Here is a 27,235-nt window from a genome sequence, read left to right as displayed (position 1 = left end):
AAGAAATCTCCCTAATCTTGTGTTTCTGATCCCTATAATATTAGCCCTATTTTTTTTCCCCATGCCGTTGAAATAGATGGAAAATTAAGATTCACATAAGATTCACTTATGTTGAAATAAAGCTTTCTTTTATGAACTGAGACCTATGGCTGGACCGCAATCAAAGACATAATTGAGTGCCAAAGAAGATTTTTTTTTCTTCAAGCATATCTAGTTCCAGGGCAATGAATATCTATGTCTATTGACTAAGAGTTACTGAGATCTCATCGCTAAATTCACGGTTTAGCATTCAGTCGTTGACCCATTATTACCAGTGCTGGCAAACCTTTTTGCCGTTGCGTGCCAAAAGCGAGGGGAGTGAGGGGGGTCGCGCGCGCATGTGTCCACACCCATAATACAATGCCTCTGCACACAATCCCCCCTGCACTGCTCCGCCCCCCCCGCCCCCGTGCATGCGTATACGACCCTCCCACACTCCCGTTTTGGGCCTAGCAGGCCTCCCTGAAGCCTCCGGAGGCCGGAAATGGCTTGTTTCCGGACTTCCGGTAGGCCTGTTTTTTTGCCCTCCCCAGGCTCCAGAGGCTTTCCTGGAGCCTGGGGAGGACAAAAACGGCCGCCCCTGGCCCTCTGGAGACTGGAAACAGCCCGTTTCCAGACTTCCGGAGGCCCATTTTCTGCCCCTCCCAGAGCCTCCACGCGAGCCCTGTACTTACCTGGCATCCAAACGGGCCGCGTGGAGACTCCTGGGAGGGGAGGGGCAAAGTGGGCGGTGCCAGCTGAAAATCAGTTGGGGGTGCGCATGCGTGGTGGAGGTGACCTAGGGCAACAGCCCGGGTGCCCACAGAGATGGCTCCGCGTGCCACCTGTGGCACACTTGCCATAGGTTCGCCATGACAGAACTATATTATTATGCTTTATTTCAAAAAGTTATAAAGGAAGACATTTATATTCCTGCTTTAATAGGAGACTTTGCTTCGTTTCTTGCCATATTTGGTAAGTTTCTGCATCATATTTGTGGTCAACCAATAAGACAGCCTGTCAGGAAAGCCATGTCCTCGTAGCCTTTCTTCCTTCCTACCCCCCCAAAAAATAAGGAATCCTCCTGAAAGTGCTGTCTTCCCAGATGTTAAAATCTCCACTGGTCTTTGCTATGGTAAATGTGGGCCGAAGTTGCAACCCAATAACATCTGGAGAACATTTCTCGCCCCTGATTTATGAGGCAGCTATGGGACGGTTTGAACATTTTTGAACTCATGCTGACCAGCATTATTAGATCTCTTGATTGCCACAAAGAAAGTTGGGAGCTTCTGATTGCTGATTGACAAATGCTGATTGAAATGTGGATTTCAATCACAAATCCAGAACTATTGCATTGGGAAGTACGTACCGGTATATATGGAATATAAAATGCTGGATTAGGTCAGCCTAAACGGCAGATAATAACAGCAGTGTGACTTCATTTGGTCGAAAGGAAGTTACATGATCTTCAGATCGGTTAAGTTGATGCGATTACTGGGGTGTAACTATTGGAAATCCAATGTGACCCACAGAGTGAAATCCTTAACTCTGTTTCCCCCCAAATAAGACATCCCCTGATAATAAGCCCAATCGGGCTTTGGAGTGCATGGCAATAAGGCCAAGCACTTATTTCAGGGTTCAAAAAAATATAAGACAGGGTCTTATTTTCGGGGAAACATGGTAGATACAGATAATAGATAAATAGTAAGACAGGCAGGCAGGCAGGCAGGCAGGCAGGCAGACAGACAGACAGACAGACAGACAGACAGACAGACAGATAGATAGATAGATATAGACATAGACAGATACCCCATTTCCCCAAAAACAAGACCTCCCCTGATAATAAGCCCAATCGGGCTTTGGAGCGCATGGCAATAAGGCCAAGCGCTTATTTCAGGGTTCAAAAAAATATAAGACAGGGTCTTATTTTCGGGGAAACACGGTACTGAGTGGAGTTGAGACTCTAGAAAGAGAGCGTGAAGATCAGCAAAAGGGGCAGAGGCCAAAAACGTACGAAGAACATTTGCAGGAATTGGATATTTCTAGTCTGGTGAAAAGAAGGATTAGGGGGTGGCATGATAGCAGCTTTTTCCAATATTTCTGCCACAAAGAGGAGGGGGATCAACCTCTTCTCCAAAGCACCTGAAAGCAGGAGAAGAAGCAACGACAGATGGAAACTAATCAAGGAGAGAAGCAACCTAGAACTAAGGAGAAACTTCCGAACGGTGAGAGCAATTAATCAGTGGAACTACTTGCCTCCAGAAGTTGTGGGTGCTTCATCATTAGAGGTTTTTGAGAAAAGATTGGGACAGCCATTTGGTATGGGGTCCTCTTTGAGCAGGGGGTTGGACTACAAGACCTCCGAGGTCCCTCCCAACTCTGCTCTGTTCTGCCTTAGTAAACGAATTCAGCTGAATTTTTTGCCTGGGAGTGTTGTGTAAATCTAATCCAGTCAGTCCTCCGTTTCACCCCCTTGGAAAAAAACTGAGGGATGTTTGCCATTTGAAGGGATTAATCAGCTTGAAGAATGTCTAATCCACTCGGCCGACCACTGTTGAAATCCACCCAGATTCCGTTGACCAAGTCTGCTTCGGTTGCGAAATTCCCCCACTCCTCCCTTTTTCAGACGGTTTCTTCCTTGTATTTTGCAAGAAAAATGAGAGAGAGAGAAAAAAAGGCTGGCTTGAGGGAAGGGAAGTGACTCCTTACCAACCGCTTCCCAAAAAGAAGGAGGCGTTGCAAGGAAGACATTTCACTCGTTGCAAGCACCGTTTCCTCAAAAATGCTGCTTCTTACCAAGTCAACTTCATTTCTTTCTTTCTTTTTTTTCAGGGTTTATAATTCAGTACAGGTAGTCCTCGACTTACAACACTTCATTTAGTGACCGTTCTAGCTGGACAGCTTTATTGATTAGCCGATAGGCCATATCAAAGCACAAAGTTGAAACACATACCGTGTTTTCCCGAAAATAAGACCCTGTCTTATATATTTTTGAACCCCGAAATAAGCGCTTGGCCTTATTTTCGGGGAGGTCTTATTATTTTGGGGCGCGTGGAGTAAGACGGGGCTCCTCTTGCCGTCTTACCTGATTTCCAGCTCTGCGTTTAAATACTTATAAGTATTTGTAGAAGGAGTTCCAGATTCTGTAACAGCTTTGTTTCTTATGCCATCCATTTTGTAAACTCGTAGGATTCTTTTTTCCCGCCATATACATATACATGGCGAGAAAAACTAATCTTGTGAGTTTACCAGACGGATCAGTGGTGGGTTGCCCCCGGTTCACACCGGTTCTATAGAACCGGCGGGAGGCTCTGCCCACCGACCTCACATCATCAGAATTCTCTGTGAGCGGCCCTGTTGTAAACCAGTAGTAAAGGTAAGTAGAACCCACCCCCGAGACGGATGGCATAAGGAACAATGTTACAGAACTGTTACAGAATCTAGTGGTCCTGCTAGAAATACTTTGAAACCTCCTCCCAGAGGGGACCAACAGAAACAGACCATAAAGTGGGTGTGTGGGATCTCTGACAATGTTTTGAGCTCTAAGCACATAGCGCTTATAAGCAGTATCCTGAATAACGGGAAGTGAGCTTCCTGTTATCTTCTCCACTGTCCTCACCACTCTCTGTATTGACTTTCTATCTGAGGCACTGCTATGTATATGCATACATTCGAACTAGACCGTGATGTTTCTTTGTGTCATGTGTGTGTATGTGGGTATATGCACAATGGTTATCTTTTGAGAGCTGAATGCAATGAAATTTCATTTTAAGGTATGCTGATTTGTGTACCTTTAAAGTGACAATACAGTTTTTATTCCAGTCTAAAATTCGATTCTAATTGACCCCGTCCCAATTTATTTTCCTAATTTTCACCAGATCAGTCATGTTTGAAATTAAGAAAATCTGCTGCATCGGTGCTGGTTACGTTGGTGGGCCAACATGTAGTGTTATTGCTCAGATGTGCCCCAAAATTAAAGTCACCGTGGTCGATGTTAATGAAGCTCGAATTGGGGCCTGGAATTCTGACATCCTTCCGATTTATGAGGTATAGTGGCTCAGTAATATTTTCCATCCTTCCTTTTTTGTTCTGGCTGTTTTTATGCTGCGTTTCACGCGCCTGGATTTTTGCAACGCTGCTGCTATCTTTATGAAATCCAGTCTTGTTATTAATCATTTTTACGTAGTGTTCCGGGGTGGCTAATGGAAGATCCTCCTGTTATTTATTTATTTATTTATTGGTTCGATTTATATGCCGCCCTTCTCCAGAGACTCAGGGCCTCGGAGCAAACAGCCTCCTTCAGTTTCGTTTTCAACACAGGCTGATTAGCACAAGGAAAAAAAAAATCTGCCTCCCAGCAATTTGCCTGCTTGCAGGAGCCTCGGGTGGCAATCACTGACAATCAACTGCTTGTGCTAATCAGGCTGTGCTGAAGCTGAAATGGGCAGTTTGCTGCTTGCTGCAAGGAGGTAAATTGCTGGGAGGCTGAGACCGAAGAGTTGGGGCCGGCGGGACTACATTCAGTGTATAAGACGCACCCAAATTTTCACCCTCTTTTGGGGGGGGGGGGAAAGTGTGTCTTATACTCTGAAAAATATGGTATTTATTTATTCAATTTCTACAGCCGTCCATCTTCACAAATGACTCTGGGTTCTACTATAATTTATTATTCTACTATAATTTGATCAGGCTTCGTCCCTTTGGGACATGTTCCTCTTGAATAAAACCCATCGGAAATGCTTTATTTGTTGATTATTTTGTTTTCAGCCAGGACTTAAAGAGGTAGTAGAATCTTGCAGAGGGAAGAATCTGTTTTTCTCCACCAACATCGATGAGGCTATCAGAGAAGCCGATCTTGTATTTATTTCTGTAAGTAATTAATTTTACTTTTTTAAAAGTTCGGATCAGAGGGAAACGGGAGGAAACTAGGAGAGGCCCAGTTAATCACAAATGCCGCCAGTATTTTCACTCAGCTTCCAAATTCATTTATTTTATTTATTTTATTTTATTTTGAATTTGTATACCGCCCTTCTCCCTGAGGACTCAGGGCAGTGAACAGCCAAATAAAAACATCAAATACAAATATTAAAATACAGTTAAAAATATATATAGATTTGGCCCCATTAATTAAAATGATAAACAAAACAAAACAATTAAAAACCCTTAAAAAGAATTAAGCCAGCCCGGCTTGTTGGAAAAAGAAAGTTTTAAGGGCACGGCGGAAGGCACTGAGGTCATGGATTCTCCTTAACTCAGGGGGCAACTGATTCCAGAGGGTGGGTGCCCCCACAGAGAAGGCCCTCCCCCTGGGGGTCACCAGCCTGCATTGTTTGGCTGATGGCACCCCGAGGAGGCCCTCTCTGTGGGAGCGCACGGGTCGGTGGGAGGTCGTCGGTGGCAGTAGGCGGTCTCGAAGATAGCTAGGCCCTATCTAGGCCCTAGCTATCATTGATGTTCAGACCCAATGAATTTGGGTCTCCTCTTTCAAACAATCTCTTAACCTAGGTTAATACGCCAACGAAGACCTACGGGATGGGAAAAGGCCGGGCTGCCGATCTGAAATATATCGAGGCTTGCGCAAGAAGGATCGTGCAAAACTCCAACGGTTATAAAATTGTGACTGAGAAAAGCACCGTTCCCGTGCGGGCCGCGGAAAGCATCCGCCGGATATTTGACGCCAACACGAAACCGAATTTAAATCTGCAGGTAAAATATCGAGAATTGCGAACCGAAGCGATGGGGTTCTCGTCGGCGCACCGGGAAAACGGTCTTTGTTCTTGGCTGCAGGTCTTGTCCAACCCGGAATTCTTAGCGGAGGGCACAGCTGTCAACGACCTCAAGAATCCAGACCGAGTATTGATAGGAGGAGACGAGACCCCCGAGGGGCAGAAAGCCGTCCGGGCGTTGTGTGCTGTCTATGAGCAGTGGGTGCCCAGAGAGAAGATCCTGACCACGAATACGTGGTCTTCGGAGCTCTCCAAACTGGTTGGTATCCTAGGGAAAGGTAGAATGGCACACAGGTAGTCCTCAGTTTACAATCTTTCATTTCGTGGCGAGATGGCGCAGTAGTTAAGAGTGCAGTACTGCAGGTTATTTCTGCTGACTGCTGGCTGCCTGCAGTTTGGCAGTTCGAATCTCACCAGGTTCAAGGGTGACTCAGTCTTCCAGCCTTCCGAGGTGGGTAAAATGAGGACCCAGATTGTTGGGGGCAAGAGGCTGACACTGTAAACTGCTTAGAGAGGGCTGCAAAGCACTGTGAAGCAGTATATAAGTCTCAGAGCTATTGATAAATAGGGAGGGAGGGAGGGAGGGAGGAAAGGAAGGGAGGAAGGGAAGGGAAGGGAAGGGAGGGAAGGAAGGAAGGAAGGAAGGAAGGAAGGAAGGAAGGAAGGAAGGAAGGAAGGAAGGAAGGAAGGAAGGAAGGAAGGGCGGGCTCCGGTGGTGCAGTGGTTAGAATGCAATATTGCAGGCTAGTTCTGCTCACTGCCAGGGGTTCGATCCTGACCGCCTCAAGGTTGACTCAGCTTTTTGTCCTTCCAAGGTGGATAAAATGAGGACCCAGATTGTTGGGGGCCATGGGCTGACTCTGTAAACCGCTTAGAGAGGGCTGTAAAAGCACTGTGAAGCGGTATATAAGTGCTATTGCTATTGCTAGTGTCCATTCAAAGGAGCCCTAGTGGCACAGCAGACTAAAGCACTGTTATTAACATCAGCTGCCTGCAATTACTGCAAGTTCAAATCTCACCAGGCTCAAGGTTGACTCAGCCTTCCATCCTTTCTAAGGTAGGGCTCCCATTAACTTGTCCCAGTTTCTGCCAACCTAGCAGTTCGAAAGCACTTAAAAAATGCAAGTAGGAAAATAGGAACCACCTTTGGTGGGAAGGTAAGAACGTTCCGTGCGCCTTTGGCGTTGAGTCATGCTGGGCACATGACAACAGAGACGTCTTCGGACAGCGCTCGCTCTTCGGCTTTGAAACAGAGGTGAGCACCGCCCCCTAGAGTCAGGAACGACTAGTCCATATTATACATACTTTACCTTTATAGTCCCAACTTCAATAATGATTGGACATTCTCACACCTGGTCGGAAGAAGGCGGAGTGATGCCACCCGTCAGACTGCATGGTGATTGTACCACGTGGCTGATTGTTGTGAGAAAGTAGAAAATCTTTTACTTTTAATAAGGTGAAAACTGCGGGAGTTTTCAGAGTCGGTTTTCACCAGATATGTGCCAATATATCACAAGATATGTGCCAACAGAGCCTTGATAGTACAGGGGTTTAGTGCACCCTGTAATTAACACAGCTGCCTGCAATTTCTGCTGGTTCGAATCTCTCCAAGGCTCAAGGTTGACTCAGCCTTCCATCCTTTCTAAGGTAGGTGAAATGAGGACCCAGTTTGTGGGGGCAATAAGCTGACTTTGTATAAATATACAAAAGGATGAAGGCTATTGCTTAACGCATTGTAAGCCGCCCTGAGTCTCCGGAGAAGGGCGGCATATAAATCAAATTAAAAAAAAAAAAAAAAAAAACTCTGTGCCTTGCTTTCTCTTGGCTTCAACCCTAGGCAGCCAACGCTTTCCTCGCTCAGAGGATTTCCAGTATCAATTCCATCAGTGCGCTGTGTGAAGCCACGGGCGCTGATGTCGAAGAGGTGGCCAGAGCCATCGGAATGGACCAAAGAATTGGAAACAAGTTCTTGAAGGCCAGCGTTGGTAAGTTCTGAAGAGTGGTGATCTTCTAGTTGGGAGAGATCCGAGGATGAAGAAGTTTAGTTAAAACTATTTCTAGGCCACCCTGAAAGTCAAAAAAAATCTACCTACTTAAGCCTGGCTTCTGTAGTAAGGTATTCCTCAGTTTATGACCATAATTGAGCCCAATTATTCTTTTTTTTTTTTTTGTATAATGTGATTACATTGTCCATAAATATGAAGTCATTCCTTTATACATACGTATTTGCCATCATATATATACATCATCATATATCTATTCTATCCCACCTTTTCTGGACCCAATCGTACCATAATTTCCAACTGTTATAAAATTCTGAATCTTTTTTTACCATTGATCAATCTAGTTAATCTATCTGATTCCGCACACTCATTAATTTTATATATTATTTTCAAATCCATCGGTAAGTATTGATTTTTCCACTCCTGCGCATACGCTAATCTTGCTGCAGTGATAATGTGAATCAACAAGAACCATATATCTGATTTAACATTCAAAGGTTTTGCCCCCAATAGGAAAATCTCGGGCCTTAATTCCAAATTAACCTGTGTAATTTCCAAAATCCATTGCCGTATTTTTTTCCAATATTTAACCGCTTGCGGGCAAGTCCACCATTGGTGAAAATAAGTTCCGTTACTGTAACCGCACTTCCAACAGCAGGCAGATGTCCCGGGAAACATTTTAGCTAGTCTCGCCAGGGGGAGATGCCACCGGTAGACCATTTTATATATATTTTCTTTGTATGAAGAAGCCATGGTTAATTTCATATTTTTCAACCAAATCTGTTCCCATTGCTGGAAGTCAAGGGGATATCCAAAATTTCGCCCCCACACTATCATACAATCCTTCACTACATCCTGTCCTATCTGTAGAGACAATAAATATGCATAACATTTAGATAATATCCCTTTCCCTCCTTCCAATAAGATCTTATCCAATTCTTGTCTTTTACGGTAGATTCCTTCACTATGTAAATCTTTTTTATACCTGGAGTGCACTTGAGAATAAGACCACCTTATATCCTTGAAGAGTTAATAATTCTCGTGACTTCGGATTACCCTGAACATCCAAAAAAACTTCATACGTCAATGTTTTCTCCCCTTTATACAATTTAGCCCAATTATTCTTTAGCTAAGACTTCGCTTTAATTAGAATGATTTATAAATCTTTTCGAAGGAACACCAATAGTAAATAAATAGTACGCTAAGGAGATACTATAAATAGGAAGTAAATATTGAGCGCAGCAGGATATGCCGGGCGTCCGAAGGTAAATCACGCGAGCATGGGGATGCTGCCATGGTCATAAGTGTGAAAAGTGGTCATAAGTGTCACTGTAACTCCGAACGGTCACTAAATGAACTGTTGTAAGTCGAGGACTACCTGTACAGAAAATTAAATGGGACAAGTACGCTTAAGGAAAGGGTGATTTCAGGCTGTCCCACAACTGTGGAGCGACTACAGAAAAGACGTCCCGTATTTCTTACATCTGTTAACCTCAGGGAGACAAGGACAAAGGGCTGTGATAGGAAGGGGAGGTACTTGAAAATAATAATAATTATAATAATAATAATTCCCTCAACACTGTCAAACTATTTACTAAGTCTGCACTACTATTAATCTTCTCAGCGTTCCTATCACCCATCTCCTCCCATTTACGACTGTACCTTTGTTGCTTGTATCCTTGCGATTTATATTGATATTGTTTCCTGATTGCTTATTTGTACCCTATGACTATCATTAAGTGTTGTACCTTATGATTCTTGACGAATGTATCTTGTCTTTTTATGTACACCGAGAGCGTATGCACCAAAGACAAATTCCTTTTGTGTCCAATCACACTTGGCCAATAAAATATTCTATTCTATTCTATTCTATTCTATTCTATTCTATTCTATTCTATTCTATTCTATTCTATTCTATTCTCTACATTCTACTATTCTTATTCTATTCTACAGTCTACTCTCTATACTCTACACTCTACTATTCTATTTTACTCTACTCTTCTATTCTATTCTATTCTCTACACTCTACTATTCTATTCTATTCCTATTCTATTCTACAGTATACTCTACTGGCTACTCTCTACACTCTACACTCTACTATTCTATTCTATTCTATTCTATTCTATTCTATTCTATTCTACGCTCTACACTCTACACTCTACTATTCTATTCTATTCTATTCTATTCTTATTCTATTCTACAGTTTACTCTATACTCTACTCTCAACACTCTACTATTCTATTCTACTCTACACTTCTATTCTATTCTCTACACTCTACTATTCTATTCTATGCTATGCTATGCTATTCTATTCTACAGTCTACTCTACTCTTCTCTTCTCTTCTCTTCTCTTCTCTTCTATTCTATTCTATCCTATCCTATCCTATCCTATCCTATCCTATCCTATCCTATCCTATCCTATCCTATCCTATCCTATCCTATCCTATCCTATCCTAGCCATCGTCCTTGAATTGGGACCCAATTCCTGTTTTTGCCTCCCCCAGGATTTGGTGGGAGCTGTTTCCAAAAAGATGTTCTGAATTTGGTTTATCTTTGCGAGGCTCTGAACTTATCTGAAGTGGCTCGCTATTGGCAACAGGTAAGGCAGAGGGTGGCTTTGGGAGGGAACGCCATCCTAAGGGAATGCGATTAATCTACTTTGGTTCCCATTTTGGTCCCTGGACGTCTTGCTAGGATGGGAAGCACGATGAATGGTTGTATTTGTTTTGACCTAGGCTTCCCCAGCAGCACGAAGCCAAGTCCTCGTCCCGATAAACCCCTTTTATTTAATTTACAGTGAATTCCTCTCCAGCAAAGTCTTTCCTCCCCCACAGCCTTTCAAGATAGTTCACAATTGCCGACCTTTATCAGGCTTGGAGAGTGGCCAGGCCGATATCTTTCAGACGCCCGCAATACTTGGCAAGAATGCAGGAATGAACTAATTGTCTCCTGCAAACTCCACTCCCCTTTCGCTCCTCTTTTATTCCCTCTGGGAGGGGCCCTTCATCATCCACCTGTGGCCTTACTCCCAAGTCGACCCTTGTTCCTTAGCTGTTCCCTTCGTCTGGCAGCTTTGCGCATGCGGGCATCGGGAACAGGCTCCAGCTGTTTGTCTGCCCCACTGATATCCGAATCCAAAGGTAGTTGATAACTGTCGGACGGCCCTGGCCCCCTCTCTGCCTCCGACGCAGAGCCTTCCCCAGACTCTAGGACTGGCCCATGTTCCTCCCCAACCTCCTCACTGTCCGAATCTGCTGCCAGATCCACTGGCGGGCCACAACATTATTGTGGTATAGGACCCATCATCTTAAGTGGTGTGCCATTATGTTGTCTTCACAATATGGGCAGAGACTGGATCTATTTTGCCTAGAGATTTCAAGCCTCGGCCTCTTAAATTCCCCACCCTTAAAAAAAAGAATGATTTTATCGGATATTTATTGTTTTTAACCTATTTGTAGCTTCTTCTCTAATATATACGCTGCAGGTCTGCCTTCATTCCTAAACATAAAGGAAAATAACCTGAAATTATGTATTTTTGGGGGGCGGGTTGTCTCTGGTGCTCTCAGAACTTGGTTGTTTTCTTGTGGACGTTTCATTACCCAAATAGGTAACATCATCAGTGTATGGAAGTGGTGGGTCTGTTTATAGATATACATAAACAGAGAACAAACCTCACTCCCTTCTACTAAGCCCTACTAAGCAGGTATATTCAAAAGTATGAAGGCTACTGTAATGCATTGTAAGCCGCCCTAAGTCTCCTGAGAAGAGCGGCATATAAATCGAACAAACAAACAAACAAATAAATAAATAAATTCCCCCAGCCTTTGGGTGTTTATAAACTCGGGACACAAGAAAAAAAAAATTGAATTTCATTTGATGTTTACAAAGGAGGAGCCTTTACTCTCCCTCTCTCTCTCTCCCCACCCCACCCCCCCTTTCTTTCTTCCAACACATAATGGCAGGTGATTGACATGAATGACTATCAACGAAGGAGATTTGCTTCCCGGATCATCGATAGCCTCTTCAACACAGTCACCGATAAGAAGATTGCTATTTTGGGATTTGCATTTAAAAAGGACACAGGAGATACCAGGTAAAAAGCTGTTGTGCCCCAGCTACGGACCCCAAACAACGCAGCACACACAAAGTCCGTTCAAACCTTAGTTTACTAAATAAACCAGTTTTTTTACAACAATGGCTGTTAATTAACTGCATTAACAGCCGCCAAGAATTCAAAGAATAATAACTGAAAGCTTACTGTGGTTGCCAGAATGCCCAGAAGCAATTTGCAGGAAGCTGATAAGACAAAACACGAAGGTATGTGAACTAAGTTGTTCCCTGCAAATTGCTTCAGTCGGCGTTCCTCCTTAAATAGGCTAAGGGAGTGGCCAATTAGCCCCAAGCTTTACTCTCGAGGAGACCTCCTCCTGAGGAGCCACTCCTGCCTTTTGGCAGCTCTGCGCGCCCGTGCATCGAGAAGAGGCTCCTCCTCTTCATCCTCTTCACTTAAAGGAGCTTCTGGAGGTTCTGAAGGCCCTGGCTGAATCCCCACCTCTGGCACCACATCTTCTCCAGCCTCTCCTCATTGTCCGACTCGAGTGCCAGCTGCACAGGCTGCTGACGCAGCACCACACCAGCCTCCTCGCTGTCCGAATCAGCTACTAGCTGCACAGGCCGCGTATGGGCCACAACAAAAGGAGGGAAGCTCGAGCCTCGAGCTGCTTCTTCAGAACTGAAGAAGCTTCTTGGATGAGAAGCGAAATGTCTTCAAAGAAAAAAAACCATAAAAGTCCAGTTGCCTGTTGGGGAAAAAAAAAAGCACCTTTGAGGCAACCCTGACCCTGATGGCTGAGAAACTCTGTAGACATCTTTTAATTTTGATCACTATGGCCATAAAATGTCAAAAACGGTCCTAAATCACCTTTTTCAGTGCCGTTATAACTTTGAAAGGTCACTAAATGAAGTGGTGTAAGCTGAGGACTGCCCTTAGAGATTGACAGCTTCTCTGCACCTGAACACTCTGTGTTTGATACCATCTCCCAAAACTTTCCTTTCCTCTATCATTTAGGAGAGCGTGGCTGAATCGGTAGGTACCGTATTTTTTGGACTATTAAGACGCACCGGAGTATAAGACGCACCAAGGTTTCGAGGGGGGAAAACAAGAAAAAAAAAAAGTTTTTGCCCTCCCCGGGCCCCAGGAGTGCTCTGCAGGCCTCCCAAACCCTCTGCGTGTCCCATTTTTGTGAAAAAGAAAAGGGGCCGGGGAGTGCAAAAATGGCACGCGTGGGGGGGTTTGGGAGGCCAAAAAAGGGCCCGTTTTTGGCGAAAACAGGATGCGCGTGGCAGGGTTTTGGAAGGCCAAAAATGGCCGTATTCGGTGTATATGATGCATCAACATTTCCACCCTCTTTTTTGGGGGGTGGAGTGTGTCTTATAGTCCGAAAAGTACGATAAATTCAGTACACTCCCTCAATGATAGCACACCCAACCAGGAAATGTTCATCACCCGATGATGCTAGTTACCTTTTGCTGTTTAGGGCCCTGGGGTTAACAGAACATTCAGGTCTACGATTAAACAGTAATTTTAAATTACGATTAAACAGTAATCCCTAGTTTTATAGTTTAAAGGACACATTCTTTTTGGTCCAGAGATTGAACTAAGCAAGATGGGTTTTTTCTCCCCCCCCCCACCCCCAAATATAAAGTTTAGAAGTGATTACAGGTTGAGCAGGTAGGTAGACGTATCCCGATTTCTATTGCTGTAATTTTCATTTGATGTTTGACCACTCATCGTTCTGCTTGCTTGCAAAAACTACGGTGTGTTCAGATGAGATTAGAAATGTGGTAGGTGAGAGATACAGGGATGGATGGATAGATAACAATGGATAGAGTTTAAATTGGAAACTCAACTATTCCTTTCTTTTCTTTCTTTCTCTCTTTCCTTCCTTCCTTTTCTTTTTTTTTCTTCTTCCCGCCTTCCTCTTTAAAACTGTCTATTTCCTTCATTTCTCTTGCTAATGTGGGCATCCCTTTTCCTTCCTAACTTTCTTCCTTTCTCTTTTCCTTCCTTCCTTCCTTCCTTTCTTTCTTTCCTTCCTTCCTTTCTTTTTCTTCCTTCCTTCCTCTTCCTTCTTTCCTCTTTCTCTTTCCTTCCTCTTTTTCTTTCCTTCCTTCCTTTCTTTCCTTCCTTCCTTTTTTCCCTTCCTTCCATCTGTCCTTCCTTTCCTTCTTTCCTTCCTTTCCTCTTCCCGCCTTCCTCTTTAAAACGGTCTATTTCCTTTATTTCTCTTGCTGATGTGGGCATCCCTCTTCCTTCCTGACTTTCTTCCTCTTTTCCTTCCTTCCTTCCTCTTTCTTTCCTTCTTTCCTTCCTTCCTTTCTCTTTTTCTTCCTTTCTTCTTCTTCCTTCCGTCCTTCCTCTTTCCTTCCTTTCTCTTTCCTTCCTTCCTCTTTCTTTCCTTCCTTTTTTTCCTTCCTTCCATCCGTCCTTTCTTTCCGTCTTTCCTTCCTTTCTCTTTCTTTCCTTCCTTCCATCCTTCCCCCTTTTCTTTTTTCTTCTCTTTTCTTTTTTTCTTTCTCACAAGGAATTTATGTCACATTACAGAAGCACTCCATGCTTTCCCCAGAAGTAAATCACATCACTTCCAGTGGTGATTAGTCTAATGCCCATCTGTTTTGATAAGTTGGTAAACCGTTGCCTGACTTTTCAACCCCGGGTGTCCTAGGTCAAACTGTCAATGATGGTTAACAGAGGTAGGGATTTCAGGATGTTGCACATTTTTATTTTTTAGAGAATCGTCCAGTATCTACATCAGCAAATATTTAATGGACGAAGGTGCCAGGCTCCATATCTATGATCCCAAAGTACTGAAAGAGCAAATCATTCTGGATCTTTCGCACCCAGGGGTCTCCGAGGATGACCAAGGTGAGTGGGATGAGCTTCCTAAAAACGTCTCCGAGTCTCAGAAAGGAGGCATGTCTGTACAGAAAATAAGCAAGATGAACAAAAAAAGCTAAACAAAATCAGGATATTGAGCCACAGTGGCGCAGTGGTCAGAATGCGGTACTGCAGGCTACTTCTCCTGACTGCCGGCTACCTGCAATTTGGCAGATCGAATCTCACTAGGTTTAAGGTTGACTCAGCCTTCCAGCCTTCCGAGGTGGGTAAAATGAGGACCCAAAATTGTTGGGGACAAGATGCTGACTCTGTAAGCCACTTAGAGAGGGCTGTAAAAACACTGTAAAGCGGTATATAAGTCTAAGTGCTATTGCTATATTGAAAAGCCTTTTTCATAATGCACGTCAAAATTGGGAAAGAGAAAACAACTGGAGTGATCACTGAGACCAAAGAATAAACTGGTTGCTACCTGCATGCTGTAATTGAATTTTTTTAAAAAATACAGGTAGCTCTCAACCTAACGACCACACAGTTGAGGGTCTCCAGCCGAGCAGGGGGCTGGACTAGAAGACCTCCAAGGTCCCTTCCAACTCTATTCTGATTCTGATTCAGCCATTTCTTTCTTATTTTATGGAGTTCGGTATGGATCCCTAAGCAAAAGAAGACTCATTCAAATTGCATGAAAGGAGTTTGTGCTAATGGAACCACGGGAAAACAATATTGATGGGAAATTATTCTGTTTTTCTGTTGAGTTCTTCAGCCTCTCCCACTGAAATCGATTTTAAATGGTGCTTTTTTTTTCAAGAGGCCGCTGGACTTTCTGGTTTTTCTTTGAAGAGGTTTTCCTTCTCATCCAAGAAGGATGCTCAGGGCTTGACGCCAACTTCTCTCTTTTCCTTCTCGTTTTAGTCTCGCGACTGGTCACCATTACTAAGGACCCGTACGAAGCCTGCGAGGAGGCCCACGCTCTCGTAATTTGCACAGAGTGGGACATGTTTAAGGTAAACACAGTGAAAAGCTCCGCATAAAAGTATCCAATGCGATTCGTTCCCGTCGTTTGAAACCTATCTTGGGCATCTTTTGCAGGAGCTGGATTATGAGCGCATTCACAAGAAAATGCTGAAGCCGGCTTTTATCTTCGATGGCAGGAGGGTCCTGGATGATCTCCATCATCAACTGCAAGCGATCGGGTTCCAGGTATGATCTCCTTCCTGTTCTGTCCCCAACCACACGCACACACACCAACAGACGTTCAAGAGTTAAAGACCAAACCAGCCAGCAAAATCCTTTTCTTTAAGATAACGGAACTTGGCAACAACCTAGTGGCTGCCTGCCGAGAGTTTATTATTTACGAAGATGAGAGATAACTTCTCCCCACTTCTGGTACATCAAAAGAAACAGCTCAATAATTACGGAAGTAATCAAGTCCAGAGATAATCCAGCTAAGTCTTATAGCAAAAGTCCGGCAATGCAGAATGGCGTGGAAGCTTTTAGCTTTGTCCGTCACAAGGTTTGACTGGCCACCACGCTCCCTTTTATATCCTGTGGGGTGTGGTCCAGTGACTCAGCCTAATCTCGGGCACGCCTTTTCTTCTGTTGCGAGCGCTTATCTCTGTGACGCTGGCGTGGATCCAGCCAAGACTCATTACCCTCATCACTGTCCACCTGTGGCTGCGTGGACGTGCTTGGCCTCGGCCCTATCTCTTGCCCTTCGGCGGACACCGGAGGCATTGCCAGAGAGGAGGGTCCTGGAGAGGGAGGCCTTGACAACTCCTCTTCTTCACTCTCGGAGTCCTCTCCTGCCGATGACACAGGCTCCGGTAACGGAGCAACAACACTTCCGTTTTTCTGCTCACTAACCAAGTTTTCTCACCCAGCTCCCAAATACGACAAACCCTCTGTAGTTAAATCAATGATTCCTTTATCAGCCGCGGCAAAAAAATTCTCTCTCACAGCAGGCTAACAAGTCCGTCTGGCAGGGAGATGAATAGTTATCTGCCACATCTATTCATCTCTGCCCCCTGCCTTTTATCCCCAGAGCTAGCAGCGGTGATCTTCCGTCCCAAGGACCGGCCCATTGATTTCCACTGCTCTCCTCTCCTCTCCCTTCTGCACATCCACGTGTCAGGCATTTGACCCAGCTGTTCCTCCTCTTCCTCATCAACCATCTCCTAGCCTCACAAGACTGGGTTCGCGCAACCAATTGAGAATAAAATGCGTGGCGAGTTTGTAATTCAGCGTGCCGCGTGAAAGCCGCCAATATTTGGCCGGAAGGGTCTTCTGGAAACGTTAGGAAAGGCTTTAGGCAAGAAGAGCCGTCAGCTCTGCGTTATCTTCTATCTTACCATCCCGCAAGCTTGAAGGAGCAGATAATGGAGAAGACGGATAGGGATAAAAAAAGAATCTTTGTAGCTCAAGGTGGAACTGTGGGGTCCTTGGTGGTCTCTGAGCTTGGTGCTTTTCTTGCAGACCTTTCATTTCCCAGTTAGTAACATCAGTGCTAAAAAAAACAAAAAAATCCAAACCCATTCCCTTCTAAGCTGTGGATACTGGCATCGCCTGATCTAGCCACCCCATCACTTTTGATGGGAGGGGAGTTATTTACTCCCTCTGAAAAGGCTCGCAATCTTGGCATCCTCCTCGATTCACGGCTGTCCTTGGTGGACCATCTATCGGCCGTGACAAAGGGGGGCCTTTGCACAGGTTCGCCTAGTGCGCCAGTTGCGGCCTTTCCTAGACAGGGATGCCCTCCGTACAGTCACTCAAGCTCTCATTGTCTCTCGGTTGGATTACTGCAAATGCCCTCTACATGGGGCTGCCCTTGTGGCGCTCCAGCTGGTCCAGAATGCGGCCGCGCGGGTTGTTACGGGAGCTTCCCGTTGCTCTCGTGCAACACCTCTCCTGCGTGAGCTGCACTGGCTACCGGTGGCCTTCCGGATCCGCTTCAAGGTGCTGGTATTGACCTATAAAGCCCTTCGTGGCATGGACCCAGGGTACTTGCAGGACCACTTCCTACCAGCCTCCCACCGCCCTGTGCATTCACATAGAGCTGCCCTCCTCCGGGTGCCATCGGCCAGACAGTGTCGGCTGACGGCTCCCAGGATGAGGGCGTTCTCTGTGGCCGCACCGACCCTTTGGAATGGGTTACCCACCGAGCTCCGGACGGCTCCCGATCTCCGCACTTTCCGCGCTGGCCTGAAGACATGGCTGTTCCAGCAAACTCCCTGATCATTCTACGAGGTTTTAAATTTGGGGGTTTTAATTTTGGATTGGTTTTAGATTTTATTGTGATTGTTTTTTATTTATGTGAGCCGCCCTGAGTCCTTCGGGAGAAGGGCAGCATATAAATTTAAAGGAAGGAAGGAAGGAAGAAAGGAAGAAAGGAAGGAAGAAAGAAAGAAAGAAAGAAGGAAGGAAGGAAGGAAGGAAGGAGAAAGAAGAAGGAAGGAAGGAAGAAGAAAGAAAGAAAGAAAGAAAAAGAAAGAAAGAAAGAAGAAGAAGAAAGAAAGAAAGAAAGAAAGAAAGAAAGAGAAGGAAGGAAAGAAAAAGAAGGAAAGAAAGAAAGAAAGAAAGAAAGAAAGAAAGAAAGAAAGAAAGAAAGAAAGAAAGAAAGAAAGAAAGAAAAAAACACTGATGATGTTCCCTAGTTGGGTAATAAAACGTCTGCAAGCTCCGAGAGCATCAAAGACCCCAGAGATAAGACTGAGCTTCGTCAGAGTTTCCATTATCTTGACTTGAGAGACCCAGCCTGACTCACCTGTACACCTGTCCCAGCAGGTGAAGGCCTGGTAGGAAAGGCTCAGACTCCTTACGGCATGACAGGCGAGCAGCTCCTTCAGCTTTCTCGCCTCGTGTTTATTCATCCACATTGAAAGCTTCAGCCACCCCTCGTTTTTCAAGAAAGCGGCAGGGAAGCTGCCTTCCAGGGTTGCTGCTTCAAGGAGGAAAGGGGAGCCCCTGCTTCCTTCATTCTGGCACAGGAATACGGGAGCCGCAGCGAGGCAAATGTATTTGTGTATGTGTCACATTTCTGAACCAGCCACTGCAAATTCACTTGTGCAAAGCTGTTAACGGCGCTTCCCCTGGTCTGTGTGGCATGAGGAAAAAAGGGACAGGGTTTAGAATAGAATAGAGCTGATAAGGGACCTTGGAGGTCCAGCCCATTCAAGCAGGAGAACCTATACCAGTAATGGTTAACCTTTTTGCTATCGCGTGCCAGGAAGGTGGGGGAGCGGAGGAGGTTCGCGTGCACGTGTGACCACACCCATAATTCTATGCACCCCGCCCCATGCATGCGACCCCCCCTTCCCCCCGCTCCTAGCACACAATAGCCGGGTAGGCCCATTTTACCTTCTCATCTGGCTCCAGATCCTCTCTATGCATCTGGGGAGGGTGAAAACAGCCTTCCCCACCCTCTAGGAGGCCTGAAACGGCCCGTTTCCCAACTTCTGGTTGGACAGGAAGTGACTTTTTTGCTGTCCCCAGCCTCCAGAGACTCCGACGCATGTGCACCGGAGCTGAGCTGGCGTGCCAGGCAACACGGCTCCACGTGCCGCCTGTGGCATGTGTGCCATAGGTTCGCCATCACGGACCTATACCATTGCAGACAAGTGACTGTCCAGTCTCTTCTTAAAAACCTCCAGTGATGAAGCACCCACAACTTCTGGTGGCAAGCTGTTCCACTGGTTAATTGTTCTCTCTTTTAAGAACTTTCTCCTTAATTCCAGGTTGCTTCTCCCCTGGATTAGTTTCCAACCATTATTTCTTGTCCTGCCCTCTGGTGCTTTGGAGAATTAATTTGACCCCCCCCCCTTCTTCTTTGTGGCAGCCCCTCAAGTACTGATTTCATTCTTCAGAAATGGGGGGAAAAATCAGCTTTGTCAGCTAAGTTTTGTGTATTTTTCCCTTTTGCTTCAGATCGAGACAATCGGGAAGAAAATCTCGGCCAAAAGAATTCCCTTCGCGTCATCCGGAGACATTCCGAAATTCAGTCTGCAGGACCCTCCTCTAAAGAAGCCGAGAGTCTAGGCTTCATTGGTACAGAAAAGTTGGGATAAGAAGGAAAACAGAAGGAAATAATAGGCACCCCTTGAGCCTCAATAAAGCATTACAAATGGTTTGATTTCAATAGGAGATTTAAATATCTCCCACTGAAACCCCACTTAACACTCCGCTCTGGCTAAACGAAGTTTAGCATTTTTGCACAGGATTTTATACGAACTATTGAGGTACAGCGCCGTCGTTACGTGGGACATTTTCAACCAGAATTCTCTTTTATAAGGTCTATTTTTCTAGTATTGTAACTTCTACCAATGACGTGTTAACTATACAACCATCGTGTTTTTAATATTTTTTTAACGGAACATCGTCTTCGAACTTCCAAGATTTTAGGGGTTGGTTTGTTTTGCAAGATTTCACAGACTCAAACTTTAGCTTTGATGTCTTGGATTGAAAATAGGAGAAAGCAAGAGGTTTCCTACCCTATTTAATAGATTGTCACCTACTAATACCATGTAACATTATTCACGTTGGAAGTTTAAATTAAGACTTGTCTGGTATGGAAATCTCCAGCAAAGGGATATTTTTATTCGTGAGTGAAATCAAGGCATTAATGAAATGACGGTTGAGGTAATTTGCATAAAAATAATGCTTAGTCCAGAGAAGACCCAAAATAAGGAATTATTAATTCTGCTTTCTCTTCAGTCGCTGATATGTTGACCATCACTTTCAGAGGTTTATATGGAAGCCCACCTTAGAAGCTAAACCAAGCACGTTTCTTATTGTGGTTAAAAACAGACCTGGGACTTTATAGTTCTGTCCAGATATGGAATTGATCTGATTTTAGTACGCTACATTAAGCTGACTTATTGTAACCGTGGTTTACTGAATAAATCAAAAGTTGGCCAGGCTCGTACAATACCGTAAGCCAAGACCAAGCAAGCAAAATACGGTTTTAAGCACGCTGTGTGAACTGGGACACACAACATATCCTTAAAATATCTGGGAAAATGTGTTCGTTTTGCAGAGTCTTGGGCATTACCAGTATCTTTTCACATCCTTATTACAAGACAGAGGTCTGATTTTTGATTATTATTTTTTTCCTTTGGCAGTTTGTTCCAGTAAACGACGCATAAAATAATAACCAAAGGATTTTTCTGTTTTTCGGTACCCGCGGGAATAAATATAATAAATATAAAACTGGAATACCCATCACTGCAATGGGATTGTGGTTTAATTCTCAACGCGTTTGTACTGATCATAAACAAAACAGGAGCCCTTCTTTTCCTTGGATCAGCTGCAAACAACTGTCCGAGGGACCATTTTGTCAAACGGCCTCAAAATTAGCACGTCAATTCATTTTTTGATTCAAGAGCTTCATTCGTACCTTTTATAAAACGGTCTTGTTAGTTGAGGAAAAGATAATATTGTAGCCGAGCTTCAATCCAGCAGTTTAATCAAGAATATCATATACGGTACAGATGCTTTTAATCCTATTTAAAGCCAACGAGAAAAGTCATTTTGTTGTGTTTTACGCAAACGGGGATAATGACTGACAGTTGCTCTTGACTAGGATTATCATTGAAAAGATGGTTAGCAATATGAGGGGGCTACTACAGAGCAAACAGTGATTATTGATGAGAGAGGGGAAAAAATGCATATCCATCTTTTGATTCCTTAATGTATGTGTCTCATTCTACCTCTGTTTTTCTTGATATGTTTGAACGCCGCTAATTGGATAATGAGTGATTCTTTTTTTTTGTACAATATCACAATGTGTCAGGATCCAGGAACAAATAAAATATTTTGTATTCTTTTTTTTTTTTCTACAAAGCAACAAAAGCCTCCCCAGTTGTTTTAATTTGGGTTTATCCGGGATGTTGCCGTCTAGAACACAAGGGAAGGAATGGGATTCTTCTTCTTGGTCTCGGACGCATCAGATGTCCTTCTTCTTTCTCTTATGGATTAAGTTTTTCAAGAAAAATTCACCTGCGCAGCCCCCAAAACAAAAGCAGACGTTTTAACCAAGCGGCAAAATTTTCCCTTGTCCATTTTTGTCATCATTGCAGGAAAATACAAGAGAGCCATCAATTAACGGGGGGAGCTTTTTGTGGGGGGGGGGGAAACTAAAATTTCCAGAGTATCTGGGAATTTATAGCTTCTCTGCTATTTGATTCTTTTACAAGTTTCAGCGTCGTCCAAAAAGCAAAAAGTATTTCAAAAAATTATCATTTGGTTTTTTTTAAAGCTAAATAACTATCCAAAATCTGCCAGTAACTCAGAAATCAGCTATTGTACCTCAAAAAATGTAACCTCTCTGAAAGAAAATCTATTTTTAAGCTTCTCAAACATAGCTGTCATTCAAGAAGAAGTAGGGCGTATTCTGATTTTAAAGAGCACTTGTAACAGAGTGTCCGTGTTAGAACAAAGGTTGCAAATTACATCGCAGTTTTACATCTAAATTAATCCTGGCTACAGTCTGCTGCACACGGGACTTCTGAAGTCTTCACGAGGATCTAATTGACATGGATTAATAATTGACGTATCGGACCTGTTCAACCTGTCAGTGGGAATAAATCCTGTACATTTGGGCTACGCTGCTGTAGTACAGTACTGGCTAACTTTTTCGCCATCGTGTGCTGGGGGGGGCGTGGGGGGTCACGCGCACGCGTGCCCACACCCATAATTTTATGCGCCCTGCCCTTGTGCACATGACCCCCCTTCCGCTCCTGCTCCTGGCACGCGATGGCTCGGTAGGCCTGTTTTTCTTTCTCACCTGGCTCCAGGGCCTCTCTAGGAGTCTGGGGAGGGCGAAAACAGCCTCCCCCCCCCACCCCCGGAGGCTGAAAAGGGCCCCTTTAACAACTTCCGGTAGGACCGGATGCTCATTTTTTGCTGTCCCCAGTCTCCAGGGCCTCTCTAGGAGTCTGGGGAGGGCAAAAACAGCCTTCCCCCCACCCCTTGGAGATCCTCCCGAGGCCGAAAACGGGCCGTTTGACAACTTCCAGTCCCACCGGAAGTTGTCAAATGGCCCATTTTCGGCCTCCGGGGGTGTGTGTGGGAAAGACTGTTTTTATCCTCCCCAGACTCCTAGAGAGGCCCTGGAGCCAGGTAAGAAAGAAAAACGGGCCTCCTCCCCCTGGCCCTCCAGAGGCAGGAAACAGCCTGTTTCCGTACTTCTCGTGGGCCCAGAAGACCCGAAAATCAGCTGGCCGGAGCTGAGCTCGCGTGCCCACTGATATGGCTACGTGCCATAGGTTCGCCATCACGGCTGTAGTAGTAAACATATTAGATTAGAAGACCTGAGTTCTAGTCCTGACTCGGGCTTCTTGGTTTCAGCCAGTCAGTCTCTCTTAAGCCCCGAGAAGGAGGTAATGGCAAACTGCCCATTCAAAATGCAAATACAATTTACTAGCAATAATTTAATTAATAATCCTTGAGCAATCTGCGGCACTCTGGATACTGTGGCTGGACTGAGTGACAGGCTTACGGTCCTGCTAATCGGACAACTCATTGTACCTGCTTTGTAAGAAGAGCGCACCAGAGGCCCACTAGCTGTGTAATGAAATCCGAGGTCGTTTCCAACTTTCTCCCAGTGTTTAAATTTCTCCGGAGTGACATATTCTTCAACCTGAAAAAAAAAAAAAAAACCAATATTATAAAGGCAGATGAATTCTGGGTAAATCTTGAAATGGGATAGTTTTCTAATCGTTTTCGCAAAACCACTTTTATACAGGTAGTCCTCGATTTACAACAGTTCGTTTAGTGAATATTTGAAGTTACGACACTGGAAAAAAAATAACCTGTGACCATTTTTCACTCTTTAACGAGAGTGTAACATTCCCCACGTGATTAAAATTCAGGCGCTTGGCAAACTGGTTGATATGACGTTAGCCGTGTCCTCGGGATCGGCTGATCCCTTTTCGTGACCTTCCGTCAACGGGGAAGCCAGATTCACTTAGCAACGTGTTACTCGTTTTAACAACTTGAAGGGATTCACTTACCAACTGTGTCAAGAAAGGTTGTAAAATGGGGTAAAACACACTTAACAACTCCCTCACTTAGCAATAGAAATCTGGGGTTCAATGGCCTTGTAAGTCAAGGACTACCTGTGCTGAATTTAGAATTATTTTAAGGGCAAAATTCTTATGCAAAAGGGAAGAACAAAAATTGATCCTTTTGGAACTTCTTATCAAATCTCACCGCTGGGAAAATGGCCAGGTTTAGACCCTTTTTTTGGGGACGCGGTGGCTCAGTGGCTAAGACACTGAGCTTGTCGATCGAAAGGTTGGCAGTTCAGTGGTTCGAATCCCTAGTGCTGCGTAACGGGGTGAGCTCCCGTGACTTCTCCCAGCTTCTGCCAACCTAGCAGTTCGAAAGCAGGTAAAAAATGCAGGTAGAAAAATAGGGACCCCCTTTGGTGGGAAGGTAACAGCGTTCCGTGCGCCTTTGGCATTGAGTCATGCCGGCCACATGACCACGGAGACGTCTTCGGACAGCGCTGGCTCTTCGGCTTTGAAACGGAGATGAGCACTGCCCTCTAGAGTCAGGAACGACTAGCACGTATGTGCGAGGAGAATCTTTACCTTTATACCTAAACACTTTTTAATATTGGCCCCCTGGGTTTTTTTTGTAAGGAACTGCCGAGCTTGCTGCTAACTATCATAGTATGTAAAATGTTTAAATTTGAACTATTCTGAAATCGAATCATCTTGTTACAGCCTGGAAAAGTCCTCCTTCAAATGTGAAAAAAAAAATGACTTCATAAGATTTAAAAAAAGGGAGTTTTTGAGCATTTTCAAAGGGCTTTTTGAGGGGGCTCCAAGCGGTAATTTGATGGTCAAATACTTTCCAAAGTGCTTCAATTCACCTGTTTCGCACTTGGGATGGGATATTACGAACCGAACATCTGGGTCTCGATTCAAAATGTTTATTGCCAGCTATAAAATGTAATTTAATATTAGTCCAGATGTTATCCAACAGGTTTTAGAGTATCGGAAGCAATGAACAGCCTTAAGTCTTCCAATTAGTTCTAAAATAAAATACCTTTAGATGCCGTTTTGTTGGCTGCATATACTGTCCCAAGGTCAAGCAATCCACATCAGCTTCACGTAATCCTATTTTGTTGTTAAAAAATAGATAATTTTAGTAATTGACAGAACAAGGATTTGGCATTTTTCTCCTAATGAGTTGCTTTTACAATAATTTTAGTTTACAAACCAAGGTAGTCCTCAACTTACAACCATCGTTAAACCCAAAATTTCTTAGTGAGACCTTTGTAAAGTGAGTTCTGCCCCATTTTACCACTTTTCTTGCCACAGTTGTTAAGTTAGTAACACGATTGTGAAGTGAAATCTGACTTCGCTGTTGATTTTGGTTGTCGGAAACTCGCATGACCCCAGGACGCTGAAAACTGTCATAAATATGAGTCAGTTGCCAAGTGCCTGGATTTTAATGATGTGACCACAGGGATGATGCAACGGTCGTAAGTGTGAAAAACGGTCATAAGTCACGTTTTTCAGTGCCGTTGTAACTTTGAGTGGTCACTAAATAAACTGTTGTAAGTCAAGGACTACCTATACCTGTGATGGTACGCGTAGCCATATCAGTGGGCACGTGAGCTCAGCTCCAGCTGATTTTCGGGCCTTCTGGGCCCACCAGAAGTAGGGAAACAGGTTGTTTCCTGCCTCCAGAGGGCCTCAGCGGATGGTGGGGAAGGCCCGTTTTTCTCTCTCACCTGGCTCCAGAGCCTTTCTAGGAGTCTGGGGAGGGCGAAAATGGCTTTCCCCACCCCACTGGAGGCCCTCCAGCGGCCAGAAACGGTCCATTTGCCAATTTCCGGTGGGACCGGAAGGCCCATTTTTGGCTGTCCCCAGCCTCCAGAGCCTCTCTAGGAGTCTGGGGAGGGCGAAAACGGCCTTCCCCACTCCACTGGAGGTCCTCTGGAGGCCGACAACAGCCCATTTGCCAAGTTCCAGTCCTATCAGAAGTTGGCAAATGGGCCATTTCTGGTCTCTGGAGGGCCTCCGAGCGGGTGGGGAAGGCTGTTTTCGCCCTCCCCAGACTCCTAGAGAGGCTCTGGAGCAGTGGTGAAATCTAAAATTTGTTACTACTGGTTCTGTGGGCGTGGCTTGGCGGGGGGGTAATGTGACTGGGTGGGCGTGGTCATTTTTTTTTCCTTTTAAAACCATTTTTTCTACAACCTCTTTGGCGACGAGGTTGTAAAAAAATGCTTTCAAAGGGCTCTGACGATCCCAGCTGAGTTGCCTCTGGGAATGAACGTAATTCTCAGTTGATTTTTGGGGGACTAATTGTGCATTGTAATGATTCAGTAAGCCTAGGTCGTAATAAAATGTTTCATTTAGCAACAGAAGACTCACCTGTCTACGACGCACGTAAATAGGAGTGGAGCATAGACTGCCCATTTGGAGAGGCCAACTTCATTTTTTTTTTCTTTTTTGACCCTCTGCCCTACCCATCCCATCCCTTCTCCTCTCCACTTACTTGTCAGGGTGGCGAGCAATTGTTCGTCGGTCTCCCCCAGGCCAAGCATGATCGACGTTTTAGAAATCACGTCAGGCTGAACTTCCTTAGCGCGCTTCAAAACGCGAACAGATTGCTCGAAATTTGCTCGTGGATCACGAATTTTGCTGCAAAGAAAAAAGGAATGCACAAGATTTTAGCCTAACGCAAGTAAAGGTTTCGACGGATCTTAGCTAGGTTTGATCCAGGGGTAAAATGTAAAATTTGTTACTACCGGTTCTGTGGGCGTGGCTTGGTGTGGCGGTGGTGGTAATGTGACTGGGTGGGCGTGGCCAACTTTTTTTTTTTAAAAAAACTTTTCAAAGCATTTTTTCTAATGCTTTGAAAAGCCTCTGCCGATCAGGCAACTCAGCTGGGATCGTCAGAGATTTTTCAAAGCATTTTTTTTAACCACCTCTTTGGCCAAGAGGTTGCAGGAAACAATGCTTTGAAAAGCCTCTGACGATCCCAGCTGAGCCGCGCGATCGTCAGAGGCTTTTTTTTTTTTTTTACTTTTGAAAGCATTTTTTTGTCGGAAGAGGTTGTAGGAAAAATGCTTTTAAAAGTAAAAAAAAAGCCTCTGATGATTGTGCGGCTCAGCTGGGCATGCTGGGGGAGGGGTACGCAGGGATTTTTGCTACCGGTTCTCCGAACCACCCGCCACCATTGCTACCGGATTGGGCTGGGTGCATTTCACCCCTGGATTGATCCCTGCTCTTAAGGCCGAAGAACATTGGAAACAGTATTTCTCAAGCCTGCAACATTCAGATGAGTGGATTTCAACTCCCAGAATTCCCCAGCCCACTTTGGGGGTTTGCTGCCAGGAGAGGTGTAAGAAGAAAATAATTTAATGTACACCTTTTTTAAAAAAATAAAGGCCTATTTACCCGCATTATCATGTATATCAAGGGCTGAAGGGCCTGAAATAAAATCAATATTATTCTACATGCTGAAATTGTGATCCTTAAGTATGTAAAAATTGTGCTTTGCAACACTGGCAGTTGCTTAGCTGGCAAAATGTCACAGGCAAAGAGGAAGAGTGCGCTTAAAGTTGGACTTTAATATTGGAC

At 44.6% G+C, this 27,235-nt stretch overlaps 2 protein-coding genes across 5 annotated transcripts in view; one reads left to right on the top strand and one right to left on the bottom strand.

The window, feature by feature from the left end:
* The window catches only part of UGDH (UDP-glucose 6-dehydrogenase), a 26,236-nt gene extending 4,751 nt beyond the window's left edge, over window positions 1-21,485 (top strand). For 2 of the 4 annotated variants that reach the window (XR_015729282.1, XR_015729281.1), the window contains 11 exons: window positions 3,897-4,065; window positions 4,786-4,887; window positions 5,524-5,724; window positions 5,806-6,003; window positions 7,582-7,729; window positions 10,252-10,346; window positions 11,710-11,840; window positions 14,539-14,672; window positions 15,555-15,646; window positions 15,732-16,465; window positions 19,563-21,485. Coding sequence is in view for 2 of the 4 variants with exons in the window: in XM_087875433.1 (XP_087731559.1) it covers window positions 3,904-4,065; window positions 4,786-4,887; window positions 5,524-5,724; window positions 5,806-6,003; window positions 7,582-7,729; window positions 10,252-10,346; window positions 11,710-11,840; window positions 14,539-14,672; window positions 15,555-15,646; window positions 15,732-15,842; window positions 19,563-19,673 (1,485 nt within the window). In the remaining 2 variants the exon portion in view is untranslated. The remainder of the gene's footprint in view (window positions 1-3,896; window positions 4,066-4,785; window positions 4,888-5,523; window positions 5,725-5,805; window positions 6,004-7,581; window positions 7,730-10,251; window positions 10,347-11,709; window positions 11,841-14,538; window positions 14,673-15,554; window positions 15,647-15,731; window positions 16,466-19,562) is intronic. The other 2 variants (XM_087875433.1, XM_087875432.1) reach the window with 1 other exon arrangement.
* The window catches only part of LIAS (lipoic acid synthetase), an 18,890-nt gene continuing 12,737 nt past the window's right edge, over window positions 21,083-27,235 (bottom strand). Inside the window, exons 8-11 of the mRNA XM_034424823.3 lie at window positions 26,148-26,293; window positions 24,690-24,760; window positions 23,163-23,274; window positions 21,083-21,632 (exon numbers count right to left, since the gene is read on the bottom strand). Of these exons, the coding sequence (XP_034280714.2) occupies window positions 21,580-21,632; window positions 23,163-23,274; window positions 24,690-24,760; window positions 26,148-26,293 (382 nt within the window). The 3' untranslated portion in view covers window positions 21,083-21,579. The remainder of the gene's footprint in view (window positions 21,633-23,162; window positions 23,275-24,689; window positions 24,761-26,147; window positions 26,294-27,235) is intronic.

This window comes from Pantherophis guttatus, chromosome 8 (assembly GCF_059756535.1).
Source record: "Pantherophis guttatus breed Tessera chromosome 8, ASM5975653v1, whole genome shotgun sequence".
In the NCBI taxonomy this organism is placed as follows: domain Eukaryota; kingdom Metazoa; phylum Chordata; class Lepidosauria; order Squamata; family Colubridae; genus Pantherophis; species Pantherophis guttatus.
This window is presented reverse-complemented; position numbering and strand designations above follow the sequence as displayed.